This window comes from Coregonus clupeaformis, unplaced genomic scaffold, assembly GCF_020615455.1.
Source record: "Coregonus clupeaformis isolate EN_2021a unplaced genomic scaffold, ASM2061545v1 scaf0136, whole genome shotgun sequence".
Lineage (NCBI taxonomy): Eukaryota > Metazoa > Chordata > Actinopteri > Salmoniformes > Salmonidae > Coregonus > Coregonus clupeaformis.
Window position 1 is genome coordinate 394,029 of NW_025533591.1, and position 27,632 is coordinate 421,660.

Genomic DNA, 27,632 nt, shown 5'->3' on the forward strand with positions numbered 1-27,632 from the left:
AGTGCACTCCACTATATATGGAATAGGGTGCCATTTGGGATGAAGACTCTGTGTTTCTCTCTGGTATCAGCAAAGCCCATAATCCACTGTGTCTGACTCACTCTGTTCAAAGGAGTTATGGAACTGTTATGGAAAGTGTTTCTCTCCAGCAGCTAAGATTAGGCCATCAACAACCTATTGAATGTAAAAACAAAGGTATTATATAAACTAACGAGTAACAGATTACTATAACATACTGCCCCAATGATGAATAATAACAAAATAGTTAGATTGCATTTTGACTGTATTTCTTAGCTAAGTAGATGTTCCCGTTGATGGAAACTAGAATATAGACAAAGGAAGTATTATCATCTTAAATATATTTTATTTGTTTAAAACTAAGAGAGGGGGTATGCAGTGCATTCAGATGGATTGATTGTATACATGCACAATTGTGTAGAGTGTGTGGGTGATGACGGAAAGATGAGCGTGTGAGCATGTGTGCGTGTGTGTGTTTGTGTGTGTGACCAGTATGAACACTGTTGCTATAAAACACCCAAAAATCACAGTAATTCCAGTAAAGGTTGTGTTTGAAAAACCAGAAAATAGTGACACAACGCCCATCATATATATTTTTCCTTCCATGTCATTGTCTTTCAGTATATTCAGTCACATTCCATTTTCTGTCTCTCCATAGTTCAAAGAGAAGTTAGACTCTGGGGATGCGTCCCAAATGACACCCTATTCCCTACATAGTGCATTACTTTTGACCAGAGCCTCCTATGGGCCCTTGTCAAAAGTAGTGCACTATATAGGGAATAGGGTTCCATTTGGGATGCAACCAAAGTCTGGTCATGATGACCTCAGCGGTCAGCATTCATCCTGCGTAATTTGGCCGGCAGGTTGTCCTCTGGTCGGCCCCCTCCTGAGGGCAGAGGGGTGTGGATGCGGGCTGGGACGGGGGCTGGGGTGTGGGGCAGCTGCAGGTCTCCAGTGGACTGGGTCATGGGTTCAAAGCCCACCTTCAAGGCCTTGAGCTGCAGCTGAGCTGCAGCCTCTGGGCCGGGGGAGGAGCTGAGACGCTGCAGCTTGAGAGGCAGGTCTCCAGTACTGCAGGCCTTCTCAGAGTGCTGGGAGCTCAGCATCAGAACCTTCCTCTGTAGGTCCTCCTTCCCAGACGAGCTCATCCTCTGAAGCTTACTGGGCAACCTGGACTGCCCTGCCCGCTCCTCCCGGTCCGTAGTGTTGATGCAGTCCACAGAGAAGACACGGGCACGTCGGGCGGCACCGTGGCTCTCACCCAGCGTGGGGGTGGAGAGGGGCGAAGGCAGGGAGGACTTCTCATCATGCTCCTTGACGCTGTAGGGTGGGGTGTTGACCTCGAAAGTGCTGTGGAACTGGGAGTAGTCCACCCTGAAGAATCCCTCCTCCAGAGACATGACGGGCAGGAAGCGGTGGCCCCACAACACCTCATCCTCAGTGTACGACGTCCGCGCCTGACACGTCATACCTGAGAGACAGGGAGAAAGAGTGAAACTCAGCCTCTAGCATTGACTAGGCAGCACAAACACAGGTGTTAAATAGCCCTGTAATAACTGTCATTTTTGATAAATAGGATGAAAATACTGTGGAGTTTAGTTACCATCCAACAATAAGGTGCGAGAGAAAGGAGAAAATGAAGTAGCAAACCAACCTCCTCCCACTTATCTCGTCCTCTCCCTCCATCCCCCTTCTCTTTCCCTCTCTTCTACTCTTAGCATGTGTGTAAACAATTCAGTCTTTGAATTGTCTGACAGCATGAGAAAAAAGCAATTTCCCCGACACAGACCTGCTTTGGCACAGACCTCCCTCACTCTAGCCATACAGGAGAGATTTAAATACTGCTGCGCCCGTAAATCTAGCCGGAAGACATTTGCCGTTCCTCTGATCGTAAAAATGGCCACAGCACTGTTACTCATCGATCCGTTTCCACTTATAGGTTTGGCTGAGGCTGTCCCTGAGACAAACAGACAGATATATTGCACTCACTGTTTACCTCCCTCTGCCTCTGCAGAGTGTGGGGCCATTGGCTCAAATGAGCTTGATGGAAACAGCATACTAAAGGACATTGGCTGCAGGTCTCATAGCTAGATACTTTTCTTTTCTATTTCTATATCTAGCTCTGTCTCAATGAAACCTCATCCTACATGATTCTACAGCTGTTCTTTTGTATCCATGGCAATCACTAGAGGCCAAAGGTTACTCATCCCTTTGATCAGTGTTGAAATGCATTTAGTGATAATTACCTGTTGTTTTTTTCTGCTCAGGCTAATAAGGAATCTCCTAACACCACCTTTACCAGATCCATACCTTTGATGCTGCAGGAGCCTTGGGTGCTCTCCTCACATCACTCCTATCAATGGCACTTATAGCCATATTCATAGAAATTAGTTTAATCTAGTCTACCATAAACAAAATATGATAATCCTAAGTAAAGAGCAGTAACATTGTAGCAGAAATTGCAGCATCCATGCAGCAATAAAAGGAAAACATGTAGCACCCGTAGCCGAGGAAAGGGTAGTCTGGTATTGCTGTTTGCATGATGTCGTATAGTCCTATATGAAAAGGTCCCTATACCAGTGGTTGGTTACATTACGTCCTGGTCCTATTTGAAAAGGAGTCAGTCAGATAATGACCGGCGCATCATCCTGAGCACAGCCTTCTCTGGGTGCTTCATTAATGAATGCATTGGCGACATCATCCCAACAGTGACCGTACGTACATATCCCAACAGTGACCGTACGTACATATCCCAACCAGAAACCATGGATTACAGGCAACATCCGCACTGAGCTAAAGGCTAGAGCTTCCGTTTTCAAGGAGCGGGACACTAACCCGAACGCTTATAATAAATCCCATTACGCCCTCCGACTAACCATCAAACAGGCAAATCGTCAATACAAGACTAAGATCGAATCCTACTACATCGGCTCAGACGCTCATCGGATGTGGTAGGGCTTGCAAACTATCACGGATTACAATGGAAAACTCAGCCACGAGCTGCCCATTGACATGACCAGACGAGCTAAATGCCTTCTATGCTCGCTTCGAGGCAAGCAAAACTGAACCATGCGTGAGAGAACCAGCTCTTCTGGACAACTGTGTGATCACACTCTCCGTCAGGGACGGCCTGTTCAATAGGGCGATATGGGCGACGCACTGCCAAACGGGAAAAGGAAGGGATTTTTTTTCTAATCAATTATATCACGGCAACAGTAGTTATCAGTGTTCACGTCTGATCTGCCAGCCACTAAATGTCAAATCAGGCTAAAGTCGTGCTTCAAATGGCCCCGCCCGTTTTTGGGGCGATTTCAGTCAAGTTGAAAATCGCCCAGAAGTCTCTCATAGCCTGTCATGTAAAATCTATTTTTTCAAATTTCAAAGCTTTCAATACATTCTCTATGGGTGTCTGTGGGCTTGCACTTACGCGCTTTCGTCATACGTGACGTAACCATGAACGTAACTAAGACAATAGCGGCTAGCAGCGTCTCTGTTGCGACCTGCAGTGTGGCGTTATTTTATGTTTTTAATTTGTAGACTTAGTTTACAAACATTCTGCCAACCATGGATTTCCAGTGGTTGGTTTTGGACTGATCTTGTTGATCGTGTACATACCCGCTACGAACGGACTAAATAATGAAAACGCTGCTGGCAGCGGAATCCCAATACAGCTGGGAGACTTGGCTGGATGACAGAGTCCCGGACAGAGAAGTGGAGCCGGCCGGCTTCACCCTGGTCAGAGCGGACCGCGATCCTGGTAAGAGAGCGACTCTGTACCCCGACATTGAACTGCTTTCTGTGTCATTGCGACCTTACTATCTGCCCCGTGAGTTCCCCCAATTGTTTGTTACCATTGTGTACTGTTGATAATCACAAGTTTACTGGAGAACTGAGACCAAGTAGAGACTTTGGACAGGGTGGATATGGTATAATAAAGGCAGTTTATTCAGAGGTAAAGATATCTGGAATCGCGTGCACGGACTCGTTCGTCAAACTCTTAGGGAGAAGAGAGCCCCGAAAACATTGTTTGCAGACATTTTATACAATAAATGATGTAGGTTGAATCTAGTACTTCTGATCTTCTGATTGGTCCTGATGAGTTGGGCGAGGTCCCCTCCACTGTTGCATTGGCTCTGAGTCGGGTTCTCTGTCTTCAAATGTTCAGCCTAAAGAGAGGGGATTTTTGTGTGTGTGTGTGTGTGTGTTTAACAGTGATGATGTGTGTGTGTGTGTGTGTTATCAGTGATGATTGTGTGTGTGTGTGTGTGTGTGTGTGTGTGTGTGTGTGTGTCCTCAGAGCAAGAACTCGTGAGTTGGAAGAACTGAGAGACCAATGGCGTGGGTGTTGTCCTTGGCCACCTGCTGACAAGGCTGACAAGATAGGACTCTTTTGTCCATTGTTATAGGATAGGAACAGCATTGATTGAAAACAAACGCCCAACACAAAATGGGTCATGCACAAGATTTTAGTCAGACCAAGCTATAACATTATATATGACAGTACATTCAACCAAAAGCTAATATAACAAAGGCATCAGAGATTATTTATAATCTGTCACAGAAACTGGAATCCATCTCCCCAGATCAGTCAATAAATGCTTCTGGTATTGACTTATATGCTGCCCCTGTCTTCATGTTGTTGCTGGACATATCTTTTTTAAAATGTGTGTAGGTCACCTAAATCATCAGAAAAATTGCCCCTCCTGAGAATTTTTTCAGGAGCCGCCACTGCTCTCCGTAGTCGATGTGAGTAGGACCTTTAAAGAGGTTAACATTCACAAGGCCGCAGGGCCAGACGGATTACCAGGACACATACTCAGAGCATGTGCTGACCATCAGGTAAGTGTCTTCACTGACATTTTCAACCTCTCCCTGACCCAGTCTGTAATACCTACATGTTTTAACCAGATCACCATAGTCCCTGTGCCCAAGAACGCCAAGGTAATCTCTCTAAATGATTATCGCCCTGTAGCACTCAAATCTGTAGCCATGAAATGCTTTGAAAAGATGGTCATGGTTCACATCAACATCATCATCCCAGACACCCTGGACCCACTCCAATTTTGCAATCCGTCCCAACAGATCCTCAGATGGCGCAATCTCTACTGCACTCCACACTGCCCTTTCCCACTTGGACAAAAGGAACACCTACATGAGAATGCTGTTCATTGACTACAGCTCAGCATTCAACACCATAGTGCCCTTGAAGCACATCACTATGCTAAGTTCCCTGGGACTGAACACCTCCCTCTGCAACTGGATCCTGGACTTCCTGATGGGCCGCCCCAAGGTGGTGAGGGTAGGCAACAACACATCTGCTACGCTGACCTGCAACACAGGGGCCCTTCACGGGTGCGTGCTTAGTCCCCTCCTGTACTCCCTGTTCTCCTACAACTGCGTGGCTGTGCACAACTCCAACACCATTATTACATTTGCCGATGACACAACGGTGGTAGGCCTGATCACTGATGACGAGGAGACAGCCTATAGGGAGGAGGTCAGAGACTTGGCAGTGTGGTGCCAGGACAACAACCTCTCCCTCAACATCAGTAAGACAAATTAGCTGATTGTGGACTACAGGAAACAGAGGGCCTAGCACGCCCCTATTCACATCGACAGGGCTGTAGTGGAGCAGGTTGAGAGCTTCAAGTTCCTCTGTGTCCACATCACTAAAGGATCTATCATGGTCCAAACACAGTCGTGAAGAGGGCATGACAATGCCTCTTCCCCTTCAGGAGGCTGAAAAGATTTGGCATGGGCCTTCAGATCCTCAAAAAGTTACACAGCTGCAACACCACTTGGTATGGCAACTGCTTGGCATCCGACCGCAAGGCACTACAGATGGTAGTGTGTACGGCCCAGTATATCACTGGGTCCAAGCTCCCTGCCATCCAGGACCTCTATACCAGGCGGTGTCAGAGGAAGGCCCAAAGAATTGTCAAAGCCTCCAGCCACCCAAGCCACAGACTGTTCTCTCTGCTACCGCACGGCAAGCGGTACCAATGCACCAATTTTGGAACCAACAGGACCCTGAACAGCTTTTACCCCTAAGCCATAAGACTTCTAAACAAGACTGCTAAATAGCTAATCAAATGGCTACCTGCATTGACCCTTTTTTGCACAAACTATTTTGCACTGACTCTATGCACACACACTGAACTCTACCCACACACTCACACATTCTTACACCCCAACACACACACACACACACACTGGCGCCACACGCACACACACACTTTCATACTCACCATATACGCTGCTGCTACTGTCTATTATCTATCCTGTTGCCTAGTAACTTTATCCCTACCTATGTGTGCAGTACATAGCTACCTCAATTACCTCGTACCTCTGCACATCGACTCAGTACTGGTACTCCCTGTAAATAGCCATGTTATTTTCTACTTCCTATATATAGCCATGTTATTTTTACTAATTCTTTTTATTCGTTATCCACTGTGTATTATTTGGATTTTATCTTTAACTCTGCATCGTTGGAAAAGGACCCGTAAGTAAGCATTTCACTGTTAGTCTACACCTGTTGTCTACGAAGCATGTGACAAATAAAATTGTAGGTTTTTATTTGACCTCAGCTCTTGTAAAATTATTTCCTTGACAATTATATCTGTATCGAGGGCCCTCACCAATCAATAAGCCCTGTATTGCTCTGTTAAACAGAGCTGGCTGACTGCAGAAAGAGAAACTGATCCTTTCCCTGACATTTGACTGACACAGTAATATCACTACCAAGGGGTTTACCCAAACCCTTGACTATCCTCAACCCTAAGCTGAAATTAATTAAAGTTATTTTCTATTCTTTCATATAGAATTTGGTGATAATTAGCTATAATTTGCCCATTGATGGTGACTGGAAAGGTATACAGTTGCAGCAGGAAATGATGTGGCGTCAGAGCCCAACGTTCCTGCCAGGTACACTGACAGTCTGTTATGTTTTGTGGGCCTTGAATGAAAATCAAAGCAGCTGAGCAAGTGAGAAAACAGCTGGTGGACAGAGAGAGAGACGCGTCCCTGAAGAGAGCTTTATGTAAAGCCTCCACTGGCACTACTCAAATGGTGCATTTCCATAATACAATGACTTTTCTTCTCCTAGCCTCTTTTTCAATCCTACTACTGGCTCTCTTCATCTAGCACACACACACACACCTATCAGAAAGCTGTGACAATTAGGCCTACATACCACACATCTCTAGTGGAACAGGAGCTGATGTACAATCATAGTGTGATAGTAGAGAGACCCCATAATCATCTAATCAGACACCAGAAAGATGCAAAGGCTATCAGTTGGTGACAGAAGGTTTCTCAAATGGCAGGACAATGCTCTGCCTGTCTCTCAGTGGATGATATGGATTTCTTTCTCTGGGGAGTAAGGGATGTCTGCACACTGTGCACAGGACCACACAGGTGACTCCAAGGCCACCTCATTCATACAGAGTAGAACCCCTCCTCAGCCCCCTGCTTTGCTCCTCAGCTCAGAGAACCACAGTGCTGCTGAGAGAGAGAGAGAGAGAGAGAGAGAGAGAGAGAGAGAGAGAGAGAGAGAGAGAGAGAGAGAGAGAGAGAGAGAGAGAGAGAGAGAGAGAGAGAGAGAGAGAGAGAGAGAGAGAGAGAGAGAGGCGGTTGGCTGCAGCATGCCTTAATGACATTATCAACAGAGCACAGAGCGTGCTGCCTGCCTGCCCATCCCTCCCTCTATTCAGCTTCATGCTTCTGCCCAGGACAACGAGAAAGAGGGAGGAGGGGAGAAGAACAAAGGAGAGATGAAAGGAAAAAGAGAAGGGAGCAGAGAAATAAATAAATAACGCCAGAGCAGACAAAGACTTTGTTATTTATGTATGAGTATTAGGATGAGGAATCGTATTGTTCGATGTAGAAGACAGAAAAACACTTTTGTTGCCATAGGCGACCCAGCACACCTGCAGCCTGCCTGTAGTTCAGTACAGCTGTTGTGTTCAACTTCTCTTACTGTTTCACAATTAACCCTGCATTCTGCCCAGTGAGAAATAGAGTAAAACTTCAGCTGAACCCCAAGCTTATTTATCTAAGTGACATTTGCATCTATGACCCTATCTATTTTACATGGGGTAGGGATAAAAAAACATCCTGCAGTAATAAAATGTCCCTCATAATTCAATCAGGAAGCCATTCCCTGGTGCTGTCCCCAATACCCAACGTCCACCTCTCCACTGTTCGTTCTGTTTACCACTGAACACTTACTAAGATCTATTAGATTCTTACAGGGTTTTCGAGATTAAGAGAGATCTGTTAGTCTGACTATCTCCAGAATCTGGATGGAAATATTACATGGGGATATGTGGCAGGTTGAAATGGAGAAGTAAGACTGATAAGCATATGAGAATATACAGTAGTTTAATTCGACGAGTTCAGATAATGGAGAGGAGAGAGGAATACCAGAATTGCAAGCTAAACGGTGGAGATAGGGAAAGAACAACCCACTGAACGGACGGAGATAATGGTTGGGGTGAAGAAGAAAAGGACCAGGAAAGGATCATCAATTAAAGGCCCAGTGCAGTCAAATGTCCTGTGTTTTATATCATGCTGATGAAACTACCACTGTAAATACGTGATTTTTTTTTATCAGTGTTATTTCCTGATAGTTGCTGGTTGAAATACAATCTACACAGGACCTTCTGATCAGCAGGTTTGCATGGGCGAGAGTTTTGGCTTTCCATCGTGAAACTTGCTTGAGAAATAGTTTTTTGGGCAAGAAATATTTCTGCCAATTTTAATGGAAATTAGGTACTTAATTGTTACCCAGAAATGATTTGATATTGACATCAAAACGGCTGCATTGAGCCTTTGAAAAGGAGGAGCCTCTTTAGGAAGAAGAGAGTAAGGAGTTAAAAGGAGGAGAAAGGGTAGTGAAAGAATAATCAATTAAAGAGGAGGAGAGAAGGGTAGGAAGAAGAGAGTAAAGGGTTAACAGGAGGAGAGAGGGTAGTGGTTCTTCACCTGTGGTCTCCACAATGCCCTCCAGGATGACAACGATCTCAAACTGCTCGTTCATGAGGGAACGCTGGGACAGGTCAAAGAAAGGGCTCTTAGGATTGATCTCGTGGCAGATGGTGAGAGGTGACACTAGGAAGAGCTGGTCCGCACCCGTCCCAAAACCCACATCCAGCTCACACTGGTCCAGGGGTAGGAACTCTCCCTCCGGGGTCTGACGAGACTGGGAGAGAGGGAGGGGGAGGAGAGAAGGAGAGAGAGAAATGAGAAATAGGGGGAGAGAGAGAGAGAGAGAGAGAGAGAGAGAGAGAGAGAGAGAGAGAGAGAGAGAGACTTTAAACTGTAGACTTGCATTTTTTCACTTTACCATGGCCTCTGTTGGAGTCACTCTGCAGTGCTACCAAGATGATTGTAGATAACAGTGTGACAGGACAGAGTAGCATGGAGCCTATCACTCTTCTCTACACTACCACATGCTGTTTGTCTTGTTGTTCATTTCCTATTTTTCTCCCCTTCCGGAGGTGGGTGAGTGGACAGCACATCAACCAACACAAAGTAGGTGCAGACAAAAGTAATATAGGAACATTTCAGGACATGGGGGCGCAACTCTCTCTTGTTTAGAAACATATTTGTATATTGATATGTATGATTAACAATTCATGTTTCAGGTGCCTTCAGCACAATGTACCTATTTTCTCTTATAGCCCAGCACACCATCCCATCCCCCTCCTCTTATCTCCAACCCAGGGAAGTACCATACATCTGTGCAAGGAAACATCCACTAAACTCCTCTAGTGTTACACACATACACACAATGTCTCTCTCTCCTGCCCCGTACCACGTGGCAGCGCCAGAGGGCATTCCTTCCTCTGAATATTCGAGGCTGCTTTGTTTGCGGCGGTGCGGTGGCAGGCCTTTCATATTAATTAGTAGTAGGCCTGGCGAGCATTAGATGAGGAGGTGGAGGAGAAAACCCTGTTTAGACAGACCCAGCTTACGGTATTCTAACTGGTGCGAAAGCATTTCATTGCCCAGATGAAGACAGGGCACAGCGCTGAGCTCTCAGCTCTGAGCTAAGCTGAGCTGGGCTCCTCTCTTTAACTCTCTCTGTTTCTTTCGCTTTCTCTCACTCTTTCTGATGCCCTCTCTAATAGTTATCTCTCTCTGTGTCTACCTCCGCCTCCCCTCTCTCTTTTCCTTCTACCCCTCTCTGTATCTCTCTCTATCTGTAAGTCTGTGCACAATGCAGCTGCTGGTATTTTCCGTAAGGAAAATAAGAGGGTTAATGAACATGAATGGGCTAATCAGCAGAAACAATAGCAAAGCCGGCTCCCAACCACTGTTTCTGTAAAAAGCTGAGGGATTGAGGTGGATGAATGGAATCACTCTCAAATTCATAGACAGAGATATTGATGCAGGGACTGACCATCCATGATATCAAAATTATAGTTTTAACCATGTACAGTGTTTGTTTACATTTACTTTGTTTACAAACATTAGAGTAAAACAAGCTTATATTTTAGGTTCTGACGGGGTACGGCAGTTAAACTAAGCTCATAAGTTATATTCTTCAAGAAACAATGGGAAATATAATTAATTTATGTCCAAAAATGGATGTAGCAACTGCTGATTGGCCATTTAAGACATGCTTTTTGTCCGAAATTGAGGTTTTGTGGTTCAAACTGAAGGACAACTGAGTGTGGAGAGTCGCAGAATTGTTTAAATTCCCACTGTTTTGGAGTGTTGTTATTCACATTGAAGGACACAGTCTTGATTTTCTTTTATGTTCTTCTCTGTACCGTAAGTCTCCAAAACTGAGGGAAAGATTGTTACTGCAGTTCTCATCTCTGTTTCTTATCTCAACCTTGCTGATAATTGGGATGATGTGTCAGCCTCACCGCCTACACACACCTCACCTCTAACTCTTCTCTACCGCACGCACACACGCACACACACACACACACACACCCTTCACATTGCACCCCCACACAGTCCCACTCCTCCACTCAACACACTGCTGTTGCTGTTTTAGGATCCTCTTATCCTGCCTCCTACCTGCTATATGAAACTCAAGAGCATTTCCAGTACTTCCAGAACAAACCATAGAACCTGTAGTGGGAAGTAATGTTTGACATGTGTATATACATTATATTATACATACCTCACTTCTAGTCCTTGGGCCCATGACACCAGGAGTGTCTTCCATTGGAGCGTTGACAATGTGCTTTTGACATGCCAATGTCCCTAAGTACAAATTCCTTCAACTAAGCTCAATAAAACATCATTCTTTGTTACATCAGTTCAATCAGTTCTCAACATTTGATGAAACATTATTACAGTCAAGAGTTACTAGTCACTGTTTGGCTTTGCATGTTGTCAGATTGGTTGGTCTGGTCAATGGTATCCTCAAAGTTTATCAAGCATGAATCTGATGGATATAAAATGGAATGAAAGGACATTAAATGCAGAATTAAAGTTACACTATCATAAGTGTCAAATCTTGAGAAAGACAGAAAGTTCAATTGAAAAAGCCTCTCCACTATGGGAGGAAGTTTGCCTTGAAAATATTAAATAAAATCACCCCAAGATCAATTCTTGAGTTTAAATAAATAGAAATAGATCATAATAATAAAATAATACATCATGTCAAAAACAAAAAACAAAAAAATGTTATGTAAAACAGTTGAATAACAACAAAGGTAGTAACACATGTCTATGTCTAGTAAGAATTAGCATCAATATTAGAATTGTAAAAAACGAATGTATTTGGTTGCTAAATTATCTCAATGTTCTCTGCCGACAGGTCATAAAAGCAATTTCGAACTGGTTTCTCAACCACCAGAGGATCTTCAAAGTAAATGTTTTTAAATGTTTTTAGACACAATCAGGAAGTAGAGACTTACCTGCATCTTTAAACATTGTTTAAATGGTATGTGACTAACTCACTGTTCTGTCTCTGGAGACAGAGCTGTCGTATGCAACACAATTTATTTAAAACCTGACAAAATCACATTCAAAGATACATTTAAAAACGATGCTATCTTTAGCAAGTAACCTATAAGATGAGGACGATAGCAAAATTCTAAGTAAATGTAAATACAACTTGGGAGTGAGATCCAAAGCTCACCAACTGCTTGTGCAAATCAAATATGAATAATTCAGTAGTTTGTAAACCCAATCTGAGCCCCCCCTTGAACACAAACACATCCATAGAGGTGGGTGTGGTCAACAGGAAGATTTAACCATATGTGCCACATCAACATTAATCTGATCCCTTGAACAACCACATAAGCCATGGTGTCTAGCATTGTGTGTGACAACAAAGGGAGAACAGTTCAATCTAATGTGGTCACCACACAAGGGTTGGAATTGTTTCGGGATAACCTAAAACATATCATTCTTGTGCAAAACATTGGGTTATTCTCCAGACAGATGAGAAACATTCAACAAGTAAGACATGGAACATACATATAACATACATGGAACATACATATAACATACATGGAACATACATATCACATACATGGAACATACATAGAACATACATAGAACATACATAGAACATACATGGAACATACATATAACATACATAGAACATACATATAACATACATGGAACATACATAGAACATACATGGAACATACATATAACATACATGGAACATACATAAAACATACATGGAACATTCATATAACATACATATAACATAGAGAAACGTAGGCCTATATGGAACAAAGGACAGGAGTTGCCTGGGACCAAGGACTTCTATCAGAGTCAGTTCAAAAGTGGGATAATCATAATCTTCCATTAAAAATGCAATAAAATCTCCTGTTTCACATTGAGAGCTGAGTTTGGTATATAAAACTAGCCATGCCAATGTGATTCCCTTTTATAGTGCACATAAAAGGAACGTCGAGCCGAAGCTAAGAAATTCATCCAAGGAATCAGCTTTCCATTGTGTCAGTGATTAGCTAAAATGGTAGGAAAATAATCAACATCCATAGGTTGAATCATAAAAAGTTAAAATCGGAAATTAAATAAGTCGGACATGTCATATTTGCTCTGTAAGGGAAAAGAGTCAATCATCATTATAATAACAAGCAAATAAATGTAAACATAGGAAACTCCTATCAATACCTTAGACCAGCGTTTCCCAAAATCGGTCCTCGGGACCCCAAGGGGTGCACATTTTGGTTTTTGCCCTAACACTACACAGCTGATTCAAATGATCAAAGATGGATGATTAGTTGATTATTTTAATCAGCTGTGTAGTGCTAGGGCAAAACCCAAAACATGCACCCTTTGGGGTCCAGAGAACCGAGTTTGGGAAACCCTGCCTTAGACCATCCTGTGTAGCCTATCAACAAACAGCCACTCAGCCAGCCACTGGCTAGCAGAGGGGTGGGACAAAACTCATAACTCACACACACATCGTCACATATCAGATGGACTCAGCCATATGCACAATACGCATAAGAATAGAAATCACACTCAGAAATCTAACACAACTGATTACCACACAAGATTAAAAGTGTTCAATGTTATAAACATATGTTTGAGACTACATTGTCTCAGCCTACCGGTTATGTTAGAATTACAGTTAGTCTGAGCCTCTGAGCTCCAGGCAACAATGTTTAAAACATTGGGGTAGAGTCTGCAGTCGTTTCTCAAACAAGTCAGGATATTTATCAAAGAGGGTTTGCTGAAGAATTTGCTCTACAATTACCCGCTTACACTCTACATTGAGAGAATGTCTATACCTTGTAATCGCTAAAGTTGAAACCTGTCCTATGCGCAACCAAGACAACCGCAGCATAATAAACTCCCACGTTTCCAAAAAACACTGCGGTCTGTCCAATGATCACGTTGTCGGTTAAAACTTGCTATTCATGTTCAAAAACAAGGAACGCTTCACGAATTACATTTTCAATGAATAGAAAAAATGACTGAGCTCTGTAGCTTGGCCTATGTGGTTGTTAGAGAGAGGCACGGATGTGGCCGCCACCAGGTAGGCTACAGACGAGTGCTATTCAAGTCCGAAACATTTGCTCTGTGTCTAGTTTAAGACGCATAAAGAAAGGTGGATTCCCAAATCCAAGGTTCCAACACTTTGATGCTAGATGACCCATCCTACACCTTGGTTGAAATGCCTGGGGGGACGACCCCTCCACAGATCCAAACAAGTTTTCACTACATGTCCTGTTCGTTTGCAGTGAGTACACTGTTTAGTGTGCTGTTTAGGGATAACATAGTTAGATGCAACGGAACATGCCTGGTTAGGACATCCTGTCCTAGATTCCGTATTAGTGGCCCATGTAACAATTCTTTGGAATGTGTTATCTGCAGGACCCCCCAAATCTAACGCTTTACTCAGTCGCTCTGCGTACTGTTCGAAAGGTTACCTTGTGCCCTGCTTACAGGCCATGAACCTAGTCCAGTCTGCATGAGATGGACCCGGAAGAGCGATCAAGTTTGCTTTAAGCCACTCTAAGATGTCTGCATTGCTTGACAATTGTGCCATCCTTAAAATCTTCTGTGGCTCTGTGGGCAATTTCACTTGGAGTTGAGAGCAAAAGTACTCGCCATACATCTCGCATTTCAAGAATATACGAGTTGTACTGGGTCTTCACCCGTTCCCACAATGGTGTGAATGGAGATTTCACTGGGAATGGTCCAATTTCATTTAAGTGAGAGGTGGCCTCACTGCATGTTAACCTGTGCAAAATGACAGACTCTGGCCTGCATTGTTTGTAAATGTCCTAATGACATTAACATGAGCTGCTACTGCCCTGAATGGACTCGCTAGTCTATGAGGAGTGCGACAGCGGCCAGGAGTTTGAATATGCGGGCGGCATAACATGCGTTTTGGAGTGCGGCTGCACTCTCCACAGTCATCTGTAAAGCCAACACCACTATCGGTGTCTGAAACGCCACCAGTGCCTGAATGCTCCAGTGTCTTGACACTTTTTTTCTAGCACTTTACATTGCAGCTTCAAAAGCATCAGTTCTCACTCTAAATGTTTTCTCGTCAGAAAATAATTCAGTATTTAATCGCTTGTCGAATTAATATTAAGACTATTCTTATCTTTCTTGATCAGCTTTTGAGGTCTATAGCTTGCACCTTATCCATTGCGTAGGCTACGTGTTCGTTATATACTGAACAAAAATATAAATGCAACATGTAAAGTGTTGGTCCCATGTTTCATGAGCTGAAATAAAAGATCCCAGAAACGTTCCATACAAACAAAAAGCGTATTTCTCTCAAATTTTGCAAACCAAATTTTTTTTTCAGCCCTGTTAGTGAACATTTCTCCTTTGCCAAGATAATCCATCCACCTGACACGTGTGGCATATGAAGAAGCTGATTAAACAGCATGATCATTACACAGGTGAACCTTGTGCTGCGGACAATAAAATGCCACTCTAAAATGTGCAGTTTTCTCACACAACACAATGCCACAGATGTCTCAAGTTTTGAGGGAGCATGCAATTGGCATGCTGACTGCAGGAATGTTCAACAGAGCTGTTGTCAGATCATTTTATGTTAATTTCTCTACCATAAGCCGCCTCCAACATCGTTTTAAAGAATTTGGCAGTACATCCAACCGGCATCACAACCGCAGACCACGGGTAACCACGCCAGCCTAGGACATCCACATCTGGCTTCTTCACCTGCGGGATCGTCTGAGGAAGGGGAGGAGGGGTGCTGAGGAGTATTTATGTCTGTAATAAATCACTTTTGTGGGGAAAACCTCAAACTGACCCTGCCAAGTCATGTGAAATCCATAGATTAGGGCCTAATGAAATTATTTCAATTGACTGATTTCCTTCTATGAACTGTAACTCAGTGAAATCTTAGAAATTGTTGTATGTTGCGTTTATATTTTTGTTCAGTACATATCAGGGAATCTAATGGAATAAATAATCAAAACTTCCTATGGACCCGTGGGTGCAACACTGAAGGATATGACAATCTTCTGCATAAACTCACCCGACTGGACCTTCAAAGTAATCAATAATATTTCAAATTATCCAGTCGCCATTTACCGTACTTCTAAAGTCATCAACATAATCCACAAGTTCCTAATGATATATCATGTCGGGGTCACCATTTACTGTAGTGGGCAGTAATATTTGACGTGTGTATATACAGTATATTATATATATTTACATTTTAGTCATTTAGCAGACGCTCTTATCCAGAGCAACTTACAGTTAGTGAGTGCATACATTTTCATACTGGCCCCCGTGGGAATCGAACCCACAACCCTGGCGTTGCAAGCGCCATGCTCTACCAACTGCGCTACACACTGAATCTCAATGAGTGGCACGGTGGGGTTTGTGTTATGATAAACTCATCTCTTTCTGTGTTTAGAGGGACTATTGTTCATGTCTACTGTCAGGTGTTTTCAGCCCGGTGAATACTGTACATGTGTTGGCCATTGTTCTTCTGTGTGTGGGTTAGACCAAATTGGGCACTACCGCTTTTTACTTGCTGTCTGTGTCAGTTAAGATTAAAAAGACGGATGACTGTATCGCAAACGCTGACAAGCAAATCTTCCTGTGCCTGTGGCACTCTCCTCCACTCTCTTTGTAAAGCGTAAAAATCTGAGATAGCTGTTGGTGCACAGTCTTTCTCTCTACATTACTGTCTCTGTTCAAACAAAATTGACATAACCAGACAGACAGGCAATTTTAACTTATCAATTCTAGATGCTTTTGAAAAGAAGGCAGCACCAAACTGCTGGGATGATACAGTTGAAGTCGGAAGTTTACATACACCTTATACAAATACATATAAACTCAGTTTTTCACAATTCCTGACATTTAATCGTAGTAAAAATTCCCTGTTTCAGGTCAGTTAGGATCACCACTTTATTTTAAGAATGTGAAATGTCAGAATAATAGTAGAGAGAATGATTTATTTCAGCTTTTATTTCTTTCATCACATCCCCAGTGGGTCAGAAGTTTACATACACTCAATTAGTATTTGGGAGCATTGCCTTTAAATTGTTTAACTTGGGTCAAACGTTTCGGGTAGCCTTTCACAAGCTTCCCACAATAAGTTGGGTGAATTTTGGCCCATTCCTCCTGACAGAGCTGGTGTAACTGAGTCAGGTTTTTAGGCTTCCTTGCTCGCACACGCTTTTTCAGTTCTGCCCACAAATACTCTATAGGATTGAGGTCAGGGCTTTGTGATGGCCACTCCAATACCTTGACTTTGTTGTCCTTAAGCCATTTTACCACAACTTTGGAAGTATGCTTGGGGTCATTGTCCATTTGGAAGACCCATTTGCGACCAAGCTTTAACTTCCTGACTGATGTCTTGAGATGTTGCTTCAATATATCCACATAATTTTCCTTCCTCATGACGCCATCTATTTTGTGAAGTGCACCAGTCCCTCCTGCGGCAAAGCACCCCCACAGCATGATGCTGCCACCCCCGTGCTTCACGGTTGGGATGGTGTTCTTCGGCTTGCAAGCACCCCCCTTTTTCCTCCAAACATAACGATGGTCATTATGGCCAAACAGTTCTATTTTCGTTTCATCAGACCAGAGGACATTTCTCCAAAAAGTACGATCTTTGTCCCCATGTGCAGTTGCAAACCGTAGTCTGGCTTTTTTATGGCAGTTTCGGAGCAGTGGCTTCTTCCTTGCTGAGCGGCCTTTCAGGTTATGTCGATATAGGACTCGTTTTACTGTGGATATAGATACTTTTGTACCTGTTTCCTCCAGCATCTTCACAAGGATCTTGATTTGCACTTTTCGCACCAAAGTACGTTCATCTCTAGGAGACAGAACGTGTCTCCTTCCTGAGCGGTATGACGGCTGCGTGCTCCCATGGTGTTTATACTTGCATACTATTGTTTGTACAGATAAACGTGGTACCTTCAGGCGTTTAGAAATTGCTCCCAAGGATGAACCAGACTTGTGGAGGTCTACAATTTTTTGGTCTTGGCTGATATCTTTTGAGTTTGAAGGTAGGCCTTGAAATACATCCATGGGTACACCTCCAGTTGACTCAAATGATGTCATTTAGCCTATCAGAAGCTTCTAATGCCATGACATCATTTTCTGGAATTTTCTAAGCTGTTTAAAGGCACAGTCAACTTAGTGTATGTAAACTTCTGACCCACTGGAATTGTGATACAGTGAATTATAAGTGAAATAATCTGTCTGTAAACAATTGTTGGAAAAATTACTTGTGTCATGCACAAAGTAGATGTCCTAACCGACTTGCCAAAACTATAGTTTGTTAACAAGAAATTTGTGGAGTGGTTGAAAAACTAGTTTTAATGACACCAACCTAAGTGTATGTAAACTTCCGACTTCAACAGTACATAACGTTCTGAGAACCATATGTTTCTTAGAGCTTGGTGAGGGTGTGGTTGTCCTACAGTGTATGGTTATTTTGCATACAACTTTCCAACAACTTTCTGGGAATGGTGCACGATAGTTGTTTGGCTTGGAACATTCTCAGCACATTTAATGAACTTGACCAAAAAACTAAATTGTCTTGGTATTTCATTACTTTAATAGAAAGTTTCCTAAAAGTTCAAACATGGTTACATTTCATTTCAATTTTGGCAATGTTATAGCAACTGGTTTGACATTGGGAATGTTCTCCATTAGTTCAGAGAACATTAAGAAACAATGTTCTTCTGTGGTAATTTCAGTACTTCAATATAATGTTTCCTACAGGTTTCCTCGTGGTTCTATTTAAAGTCATGTTCTCAAATTGTTCCGAGAACGTTAAGAAAATGTTCCATAAAAACCACAAGAAAACGTTAGTAACATTCAGAGAACGTTCTAAGAATGTTACTTAAAAACATATACATTCCGTTCTCAGCATCAACAAAACTCTCTCTTATCCGCTACCTTGTTAAGTGTTTTTAGGTGTGTTGGCCGCGCCTGCTAATTGGCCACACCTGATCTTAATGAGTGCTTGTTTCCTTTGAGATGTGGTCTGTTTGAATAGACTAAAATGAACAGCTTTGTATGCGTAAAAAGAACATGGCATGCTTGCTCCATCCTGGTGGTGCAGTGGACTAATTCCATGGATTGAGAAGAGAAGATTATAGGTTTGAATCTCATTGATGCCGTGTCACAATAAAAAAAATCTGTGTTTGCATGATTAATGCCTGTGCTTTGAGTTTAAAATAGTTAACCAAAAATAAGCTAGCAGTCTTACTGAAACAATTTCCATTCTCAGAGCGTTAATAAGGGCTTTGAGATTCTTTATGTAATGAACAGTGCTATAAAACCTCAGGGAACCATAGTAAAACATTCTCAGAACCTCCCTGCAACCGAAAAATTTACGTTCCCAGAAATGGCAACATTTTCACTCCCATTCTCAGAACATTAAAAAACGTTCAGTTTTACCAGTCAGGAAACGTATGGCTTTATTCCCAGAACCAATGGAAAACCAAAAATGTATGTTCCCACAACTTCCAAGGAACCAAATGTGCTAGCTGGGATGTGTGTGTGTCTGGCAGGTTGACGTTTATTGTCTTGAGTCTTGTCCTGGAGGCAGAACTGAGCTATTTCCCCAGCTCAAAATTGGCTATATTGTAAAAATTCATGAAAATGAACATTTGCTTTCTGGTCTTAATTTAAGATTAGGGTTAGGAATAAGGGTAAGCAATGTGGTTAAGGTTAGGGTTAAACATTTTTTTTAAGGTTAGGTTTAAAATGAGATTTTATGACTTTGTCGTTGTGGCAGCTAGCCTCCAGAACAAGATTCATGATGAAAAACGCTAACCTATGTGTGTCTGTGTGTTTGTGTGTGTTTTTGTGTGTCTGTTTTTTGTGTGTCTGTTTTTTTTGTGTGTGTGTCTGTTTTTGGTTCTACTATCCTTGTGGGGACCAGAAATCCTCACAAGGATAGTAAAACAAGGAACATTCGGACAAGTAGGGACATTTCGCCAGTCCCCACAAGGAAAAAGGCTATTTTAGGCGTAGTGGTTAGGTTTAGGGTTAGGGTTACAATTAGGGTTAGGGTTAGAGGTTAGGTTTAGCATTAGGGTTAGGAGTTAGGGTTAGGTTGAGGGGTTAAGGTTAGTGTTAGGTTATGGGTAAGCGTTACGGAAAATAGGATTTTGAATGGGAATCAATTGTTTGGTCCCCAAAAGGATAGTAAAACAAACGGGTGTATGTGTGTGTGTTTTTCCAGTAACTACTCTAAACAACCACCCATTAATAAAGATTTGAAAAAGCCTTTCAGTCCTTTTTTGTCCACACAGTGAATTTTCCTCTTTGGAGCCATGTCTTCTGAGTCTTATCTCTGCAGTGAGTGACTCATGGCTGAGGACAGGCGCTAAATGAAATTGATTGGGCCTAAAGAGGCCTGGTCATCCGAGTCATCCCCACATTCCATGCCTGGGCCTCTCCAAAGCCCTCATCAATCAGGGGCAGGCCGAGCGGCAGGCAGGTGATGGTGCATGTGTTGATTAGGTGACTGGAGTGGTCCCTGATTCACTGGCTGCTGAGGAAATTTAAGAAGTTGGTTGGAAGCGCTTCACACAAGGAGGTGACGCAGGGAAAACGGAAATCGCTGTTTAATTGGAAATAATATAACCCACTCTGAAATGCAAATAGGCTGTTCTGTAATGCTAAACTGGAGGATAGCTAGCTTTCTCTGTCGCTTATCTTGAACCGTGTTTTAATGTGCTGTCTGATACTCATGGACTGTGCGGTTGAAAAGGACTGCCATGGCCAAAATAGGGCTTAATGTAACAGTGCTGCCAGGGCCCACCCACTAGTTCCCTAAAACCCTGAGAGGGATTCACATTGGAGCACCAGGAACAAGAGTCTAATGTGGCTCTGTGAGCACACTGTACTATAACCTACATTTGTTGAGTAACATAATGGTTTACAGTCAAATGCTCTTGCTTTATTTTTGTCTCCAGGGTATCTCCGCCAACACACCGTGTCCATCCGCGTTCCACTTCTATATCACTCACGGGTCACGTGACCTCTGGCAGTGATATAAGAAATAACACACACTCCGCCACACACTTCACGCCTGGCTTCCTTTAATGCCTCAGATAACAATGTGGGATGAGAGGCCAGGTGGTAGTGTTAACCCTTCCACTGCCTTGGATCGGATGACGTAGTGGTGTGTGTGTGTGTCTGTGTGTGTGTGTGTGTGTGTGTGTGTGTCTGTGTGTGTGTGTGTCTGTGTGTGTGTGTGTGTGTGCACCCACATAAATATATACTCTTCAGAACCCCAGCAACCCTAAAGAAGCTCACAAGTATAGATCAGACGTCTCAGGCTCTGAGGATCAATGTCTGCAAGGCCAACTTTAAGACCTCTGTAGCTTTCACAGCTTTCCACAGCCCACACTTAGAATTGCATCTCTTCTCTTATTAGAAAGGAGGAATGGAAATCAAGTAGCTGCCTGCCTGGCTAGTCTATACCACATCTCCCACCTTGAGCCAGTTTGCTACAACAGGAAAATTATCCTGCAGCAACAAGAAATGTGTATTATTATGTGGATTATAATTAATGGACATTTTTGTAGAGGTTGACAATTCCTTTGTAAGGGAAAATCAAGTCTGAAATTTCAAAGTGGAAATTACAAATGCCTTTTTAAACCTCAAATACACTACAAATTAAGATCCTACATCTGTATACCTGTCACCCATTCTCTCTCGCTCTCTCTCTCTCTCGCTCTCTCTCTCTGTATTTTCTATTATAGCCTTTTGTCTTTTCCTTCTCCATTCAGCTATGCCTCTCTCATATTTTGGTGTGAGAGCGAGGAGCGTTCCAGCAGGATGCACTCAGAGGCTTACTGAGTCTGCCTGGCCCTGCCAGCACCAGCTCTGGGTTTGGACGGCTGTTGGCTGTGACAGTTCTGATTGGTCAGTTTCTGTGCCCTGTAAAATGGAGCTGGGCCCTTCTGCTGCCTGCTCCCCTCTACTGATCAGCCACTTCAGCAGCGCTGCATTACGCGAGGCTACACCACACTAGCCAACACAACACTTGCCCCCAAACAACAAACAAGCAGCCTAGCTACCAGCAATCAGGCCCGCATTCGACAAGGACTGGACTGTCGCTTGGCTCAGCCAGCTCACAGTGCCAGTCAAATCATCCAGCAAAAGTCTTTTAAAGTAAATCTTTGCATAGGCCTATTTTCACGGTTACTGCCTGCAGAATTGGCCCCGCTGCTTTTTGGATGTGGGTTCTGTGGTTGGCTGTGTGATTGGTGGGTTTGATTGAAGTGAGCGGTCCTGGCTGGAATGAGATGTGGACTGTGACTGACAGACGTGGGCACAAGGAGCAGATGCCTCAACTACACCATACTATAAACCCAAACAGGAGTCATGCCAATGCTGCCTGCCCATCCACTCCTCTGTCTTTTATGAGCCTCTGAATAAGCAGCTGTCACTGCCACACACACACACACACCTGTGTACACACATTCTGCACAGTCATAAAGTATGTATGTATGTATGTATGAATGAATGATAGGACTTAACTGAAGAATGAATACAGGAGTTCATCAGGACTTTGCTTTTCTCCAACCGATATGTGCTCTATTTGTCTGATTGGTGTTATGTGGTTCTAGCACCTTGTTCAATATGCCAGGTCATGTTACAGTCTATATTTATGAACATATGGCAAGTCAATACCTAAATGGAAGATGGAGAGGACTATTTAAAAACCTGTACAGATTTGTGAGTAGCAGTGGGGATTGGGGGAACAGGTGAAAGAGGGGCATGATTCAACAGCGCCACCATCATCTCTCTACTAGTACTGCACTGACAAAATAGACAAATTCATTTACTTACAAAATAGTATGATTCCTGTGAATCCATTTTTCATTTTTCGTGACTATAATTCATGTTAACTTTTACAACTGTTTCAATATAATTAATTTCGGAGTAATTTGTTTTCAGATATGTTTTCCCAAAACTAGGAGGCTTATTTGTACATTTATGACAAACACTTGAAATATTTTTGTGCTGGCTAAAGGTTATTTGAAGTGAAAGGGCTGTGCTGTGAATCCTGAGAGCAGAGCAACAATACTAAAGAGCCCACAGCACAGTGTGGGCTGCATGGATTGTACCTCAAAAACAGAAAGAGAGAGCAGGAGAGGAGGATGGGGATGGTGTTTATTCTTTCATTTTTCCTTTGTAGTCAGAGAGAAAAGGGGAGGGGTTTCTTACTTGTGCTCAAAGTGCCTGCCTGCGCTTCACGTATTTCATGACGCAATCTCTGTGTGTTCCTCTCATAGCCTACCCACTGGGCACACACTGGGCACACACTGGTTGAATCAAAGTTGTTTCCACGTCCTTCCACTGGGCACAGACGTTGAATGGACGTCCCTGTGCGTACTTCCTTTCTCGCCCTTTTTCCTCTGAAAATACACCCACTGTAGGGGAGCTTTATATTGTGAAGACGCCTGGGTCTGTGCTTGAGCCCTATTCAATTATTGCACAGGCTAAATCAATCAACAGACTAGCCCTGAGTAAATGACCAGCCATTTGGAGCAACGTGCACCCTGTCAAAGGTGTGGTGCACCCCTCCAGCTGCTGTAAATGGTCTGCCTGGGAGGCTGAGAGAGAGGATGGGGTTTATCCCAGAGAAACACCCTGCTTGGGGCTATCTATTGTGGCTGTTCTGACTGTGTGCCTAGGAGGCTGTTCGCTTTGGGGACTGCCTGGCTGTGACTGTAGAGAGGTGGTTCTCCCTGCCTCTCTCTCTCTCCCAGCCACACTGGATGTATGTGTTATTAAGTTGACCCACACTCTGCTCAATGTGCTGTGCTGATGTTTTCGCAGTGGGGGAACACATACATAAACAAGCTCAAAGCGCCTCACTGTGTTTTGTGTGTGTGTGTGTGTGTGTGTGTGCGTAATCCCAGAAACCAATGTTTTTGCCTCTCTTTGGTTTCATATTGGAGTGTCTCTACAAAGTCCTATTCAAACATCACATTGTGATGTAAACCAGACCTTACAACATGAGAGTGAAGATGAAAGATGTATTCACATGCCCTATGAATATGATTTATTCCTTTACTGCAAGGTGTTAAGTCCAGGGCCACTTCTGACTTAACATCATGCTTGATCGGGGTGAGCTGCATGTATACTGCTCCATGGCTGATGATGATTTGATTCTGTGTGTTTCATGGCTGGAGTTTTAACTGTCAAACCCCAACCTGAGAGCCCCGCTCTCTGTCAGAGCAGCTCACTGATACATTACCGTGTCCCGCAGTTAAACCACCTGCTACTCTAAATGTCACTGGCTGAAGGGTGTTGGACATGCTGTGGCTGGTAGCCTGGCGGGTAGGAGCTTTGGGCCAGTAACCAAAAGGTTGGTGTGATTATTCGCAAATGGAAGAAACACAAAATAACTGTCAATCTCCCTCGGCCTGGGGCTCCATGCAAGATCTCACCTCGTGGAGTTGCAATGATCATGAGAACGGTGAGGAATAAGCCCAGAACTACACGGGAGGATCTTGTCAATGATCTCAAGGCAGCTGGGACCATAGTCACCAAGAAAACAATTGGTAACACACTACGCCGTGAAGGACTGAAATCCTGCTCAAGAAAGCACATATACAGGCCCCTCTGAAGTTTGCCAATGAACATCTGAATGATTCAGAGGAGAACTGGGTGAAAGTGTTGTGGTCAGATGAGACCAAAATTGAGCTCTTTGGCATCAACTCAACTCGCCGTGTTTGGAGGAGGAGGAATGCTGCCTATGACCCCAAGAACACCATCCCCACCGTCAAACATGGAGGTGGAAACATTATGCTTTGGGGGTGTTTTTCTGCTAAGGGGACAGGACAACTTCACCGCATCAAAGGGACGATGGATAGGGCCATGTACCGTCAAATCTTGGGTGAGAACCTCCTTCCCTCAGCCAGGGCATTGAAAATGGGTCGTGGATGGGTATTCCAGCATGACAATGACCCAAAACACACGGCCAAGGCAACAAAGGAGTGGCTCAAGAAGAGGCACATTAAGGTCCTGGAGTGGCCTAGCCAGTCTCCAGACCTTAATCCCATAGAAAATCTGTGGAGGGAGCTGAAGGTTCGAGTTGCCAAACGTCAGCCTCGAAACCTTAATGACTTGGAAAAGATCTGCAAAGAGTGGGACAAAATCCCTCCTGAGATGTGTGCAAACCTGGTGGCCAACTACAAGAAACGTCTGACCTCTGTGATTGCCAACAAGGGTTTTGCCACCAAGTACTAAGTCATGTTTTGCAGAGGGGTCAAATACTTATTTCCCTCATTAAAATGCAAATACATTTATAACATTTTTTACATGTGTTTTTCTGGATTTTTTTTTTGTTATTCTGTCTCTCACTGTTCAAATAAACCTACCATTAAAATTATAGACTGATCATTTCTTTGTCAGTGGGCAAATGTACAAAATCAGCAGGGGATCAAATACTTTTTTCCCTCACTGTATCTCTCTCTTCCTCCCAGCTACCCTGTCTCAGCCACAATACAATCTCACTACTAAGGATTATGGTAATACAATCGTAAGACTTTTTTGTTTAACAAGGCACTCACTGTGGACTAAGACCTGCTTATAATTAAGCTTAGAAAAAGAAGATTAATTAATATCTCTGATATGCAACTGCTATCATTGTGCAGATGGACTCCTATAGGTTTATTCTATTCAATTTGATTACATTTATTACATTTTCTTGTGCTGTCTGTTTGCCACTTTCAGGTTGATTTGATTGTTTTCCACAGCATTTTAGGACCCCAAATGCAGACGGGGCGATGGAGAAGCACATACTGTATAGGCTATGTGAAATAACGAATGCGAATATAATACATGATAATTAGTTACGCACATTAAATATGACATTAGCACACAACATCTTGGCATTTTATGCTCGAGAGTTTCATTCCCCCTTACGTCTAAATAATTTTAGTAGATAATTATCACTGTGGGTCATGTTATGATCAGTTGCCTAAATACCCCGGTGTCACAGAGCGCAGCTGGCGCCTGTTTACCTTACCTTTATGAGTTTGCACCTGATCTGCGCGGACACCATATGGCTGTTTCGCAGGTTGCCCACGCGGAACATGAGGCACAGTTTTCCGTCGCGCTGCGAGATCACTGAGTCCTGGCTAAACATAAGCGTCTCTGCGCGCTTCTTGGGCTGGGACATTTTAATGAACATGCAGCCGATCAGAAAGGCGTCCACGATGGACCCCAGCAGCGACTGGAATAAGAAGAGAATGATGCCCTCCGGACATTTCTCCGTGATGTAGCGGTAACCGTAGCCGATGGTGGCCTCGGTCTCTATGAAGAATAGGAAAGCGGAGGGGAAGTTGTAAACGTTGGCAACGCAGGGGGTGTAGGATGAGTCGTGGCCATGGTTTATGTCCCCTCTGATGTAGGCGATGATCCACCACATAGAAGCCATGACCAGCCACGCTACTGTATAGGTCAGAACAAAGATAAGCAAGTTCCATCGCCACTTGAGGTCCACCAAGGTGGTGAAGAGGTCGGAGATGTATCGGCTGGTCTCCCCGCCGAGGTTCCCGTGCTGCACGTTGCAGCGGCCGTTCTTCTCCACGAACCGCTGGCGTTTCTTTTTGACAGGTGCTGAAAAAGCGGTGGTGTCACGGTTTGTATTCACAACCTGATAGTCCTCCCCAAATTTCCTCCGTAGCGCGGCCATAACTTTACCAGAGTGTGAAAAAATCACTTGCACTTTTGATCCATTACTTTGTTTTCTTAATTTCACAAAGACTTGTTATCTGCAGTGCGTAAAGGACTCCATGGCCAATAACGCGCTGCGCAAGGATCTGGGTATCCTCCCCAAAACAGTGCACTCTTTACAAAAGCTTTTAACCTACTCTCACCGGCTTTAGTTGAACATTTTTCCACAAAAAATATATGATGGATTGGTGTGCCATAAGGAGGTGATGGTTGTTCGCTCGCTGTCCCTCTGCTTTCGATTCAAGTGAGAGTGAGCTCCAAGTAGCCTATACAGTCTCCTGAACAGACATGCCCACACTGAGAGCTGAGAGACTGTGTGCGTGTGTGTGTGTGTGAGAGAGAGAGAGGGGGGGGGGGGGGGTTATTCAATTTAATTTGTCATCAGATTTTTAAACAATTAAAAGAAATAACAAATATATATGTCATTTAAAAACAGTATTCCTTGAGGAGAGGTAGGCCTGTCTACGAGTAGCCCTGCCGATAGGATAATTACAAAAAACAACCACTTGATTAGGCTACCGTAGCCTAATGAAACTCGGGATGGTTGGTCCCCATGCATCACTCTCCGCTGCCCCTCTCAAGTCAGACACTGCCACCTTGCGGACAGAAAACGCACGTACAATCGTATGAGCGTGGCGCAGGGGTCAGTGATATAGTGAGCCTATACTTTTCTATGAGGCCCTCTATGAAAACAGTCAAATAAAAACAGTGTTTATTAATTTACTCCAATTTGCTTTGCAGCAACTTTCCCGTACATTCTATTGCCACAGCTCCATATTCAAATCCCTTGCTAATGTAATAGCTCTCCTCTAGTTTCCTATGGAGAGGCTGTTATTGATTCAAACATACTCCAGGCCCTTTTCAGACATGTCCCAGAGGACGTCTTCAAAACGGTGGGTAGGTTCGACCTTGGCACTCGGTGCAAATCAGCCCGGCAC

General features: G+C 43.6%; 1 protein-coding gene across 3 annotated transcripts; it reads right to left on the reverse strand.

Moving 5' to 3' along the window:
- Window positions 1–357: 357 nt before the first annotated feature.
- Window positions 358–26,978, reverse strand: LOC121569492 (G protein-activated inward rectifier potassium channel 1-like). Of its 3 annotated transcripts, none has more exons than XM_041880486.2 (3): window positions 25,985–26,978; window positions 9,007–9,223; window positions 358–1,489 (listed from the first exon to the last, which is right to left on the reverse strand). In XM_041880486.2, the coding sequence occupies exons 1-3, from the start codon at window positions 26,651–26,653 to the stop codon at window positions 843–845; spliced, it is 1,533 nt and encodes a 510-aa protein (XP_041736420.1). In that variant the 5' UTR covers window positions 26,654–26,978; the 3' UTR covers window positions 358–842. The 3 variants fall into 3 exon arrangements, with proteins under 3 accessions (XP_041736420.1, XP_041736422.1, XP_041736421.1); XM_041880487.2 differs by lacking the exon at window positions 358–1,489 and adding an exon at window positions 6,439–7,521; XM_041880488.1 differs by lacking the exon at window positions 9,007–9,223 and having other exon boundaries at window positions 1,411–1,489.
- Between the last annotated feature and the right edge of the window lie 654 nt (window positions 26,979–27,632).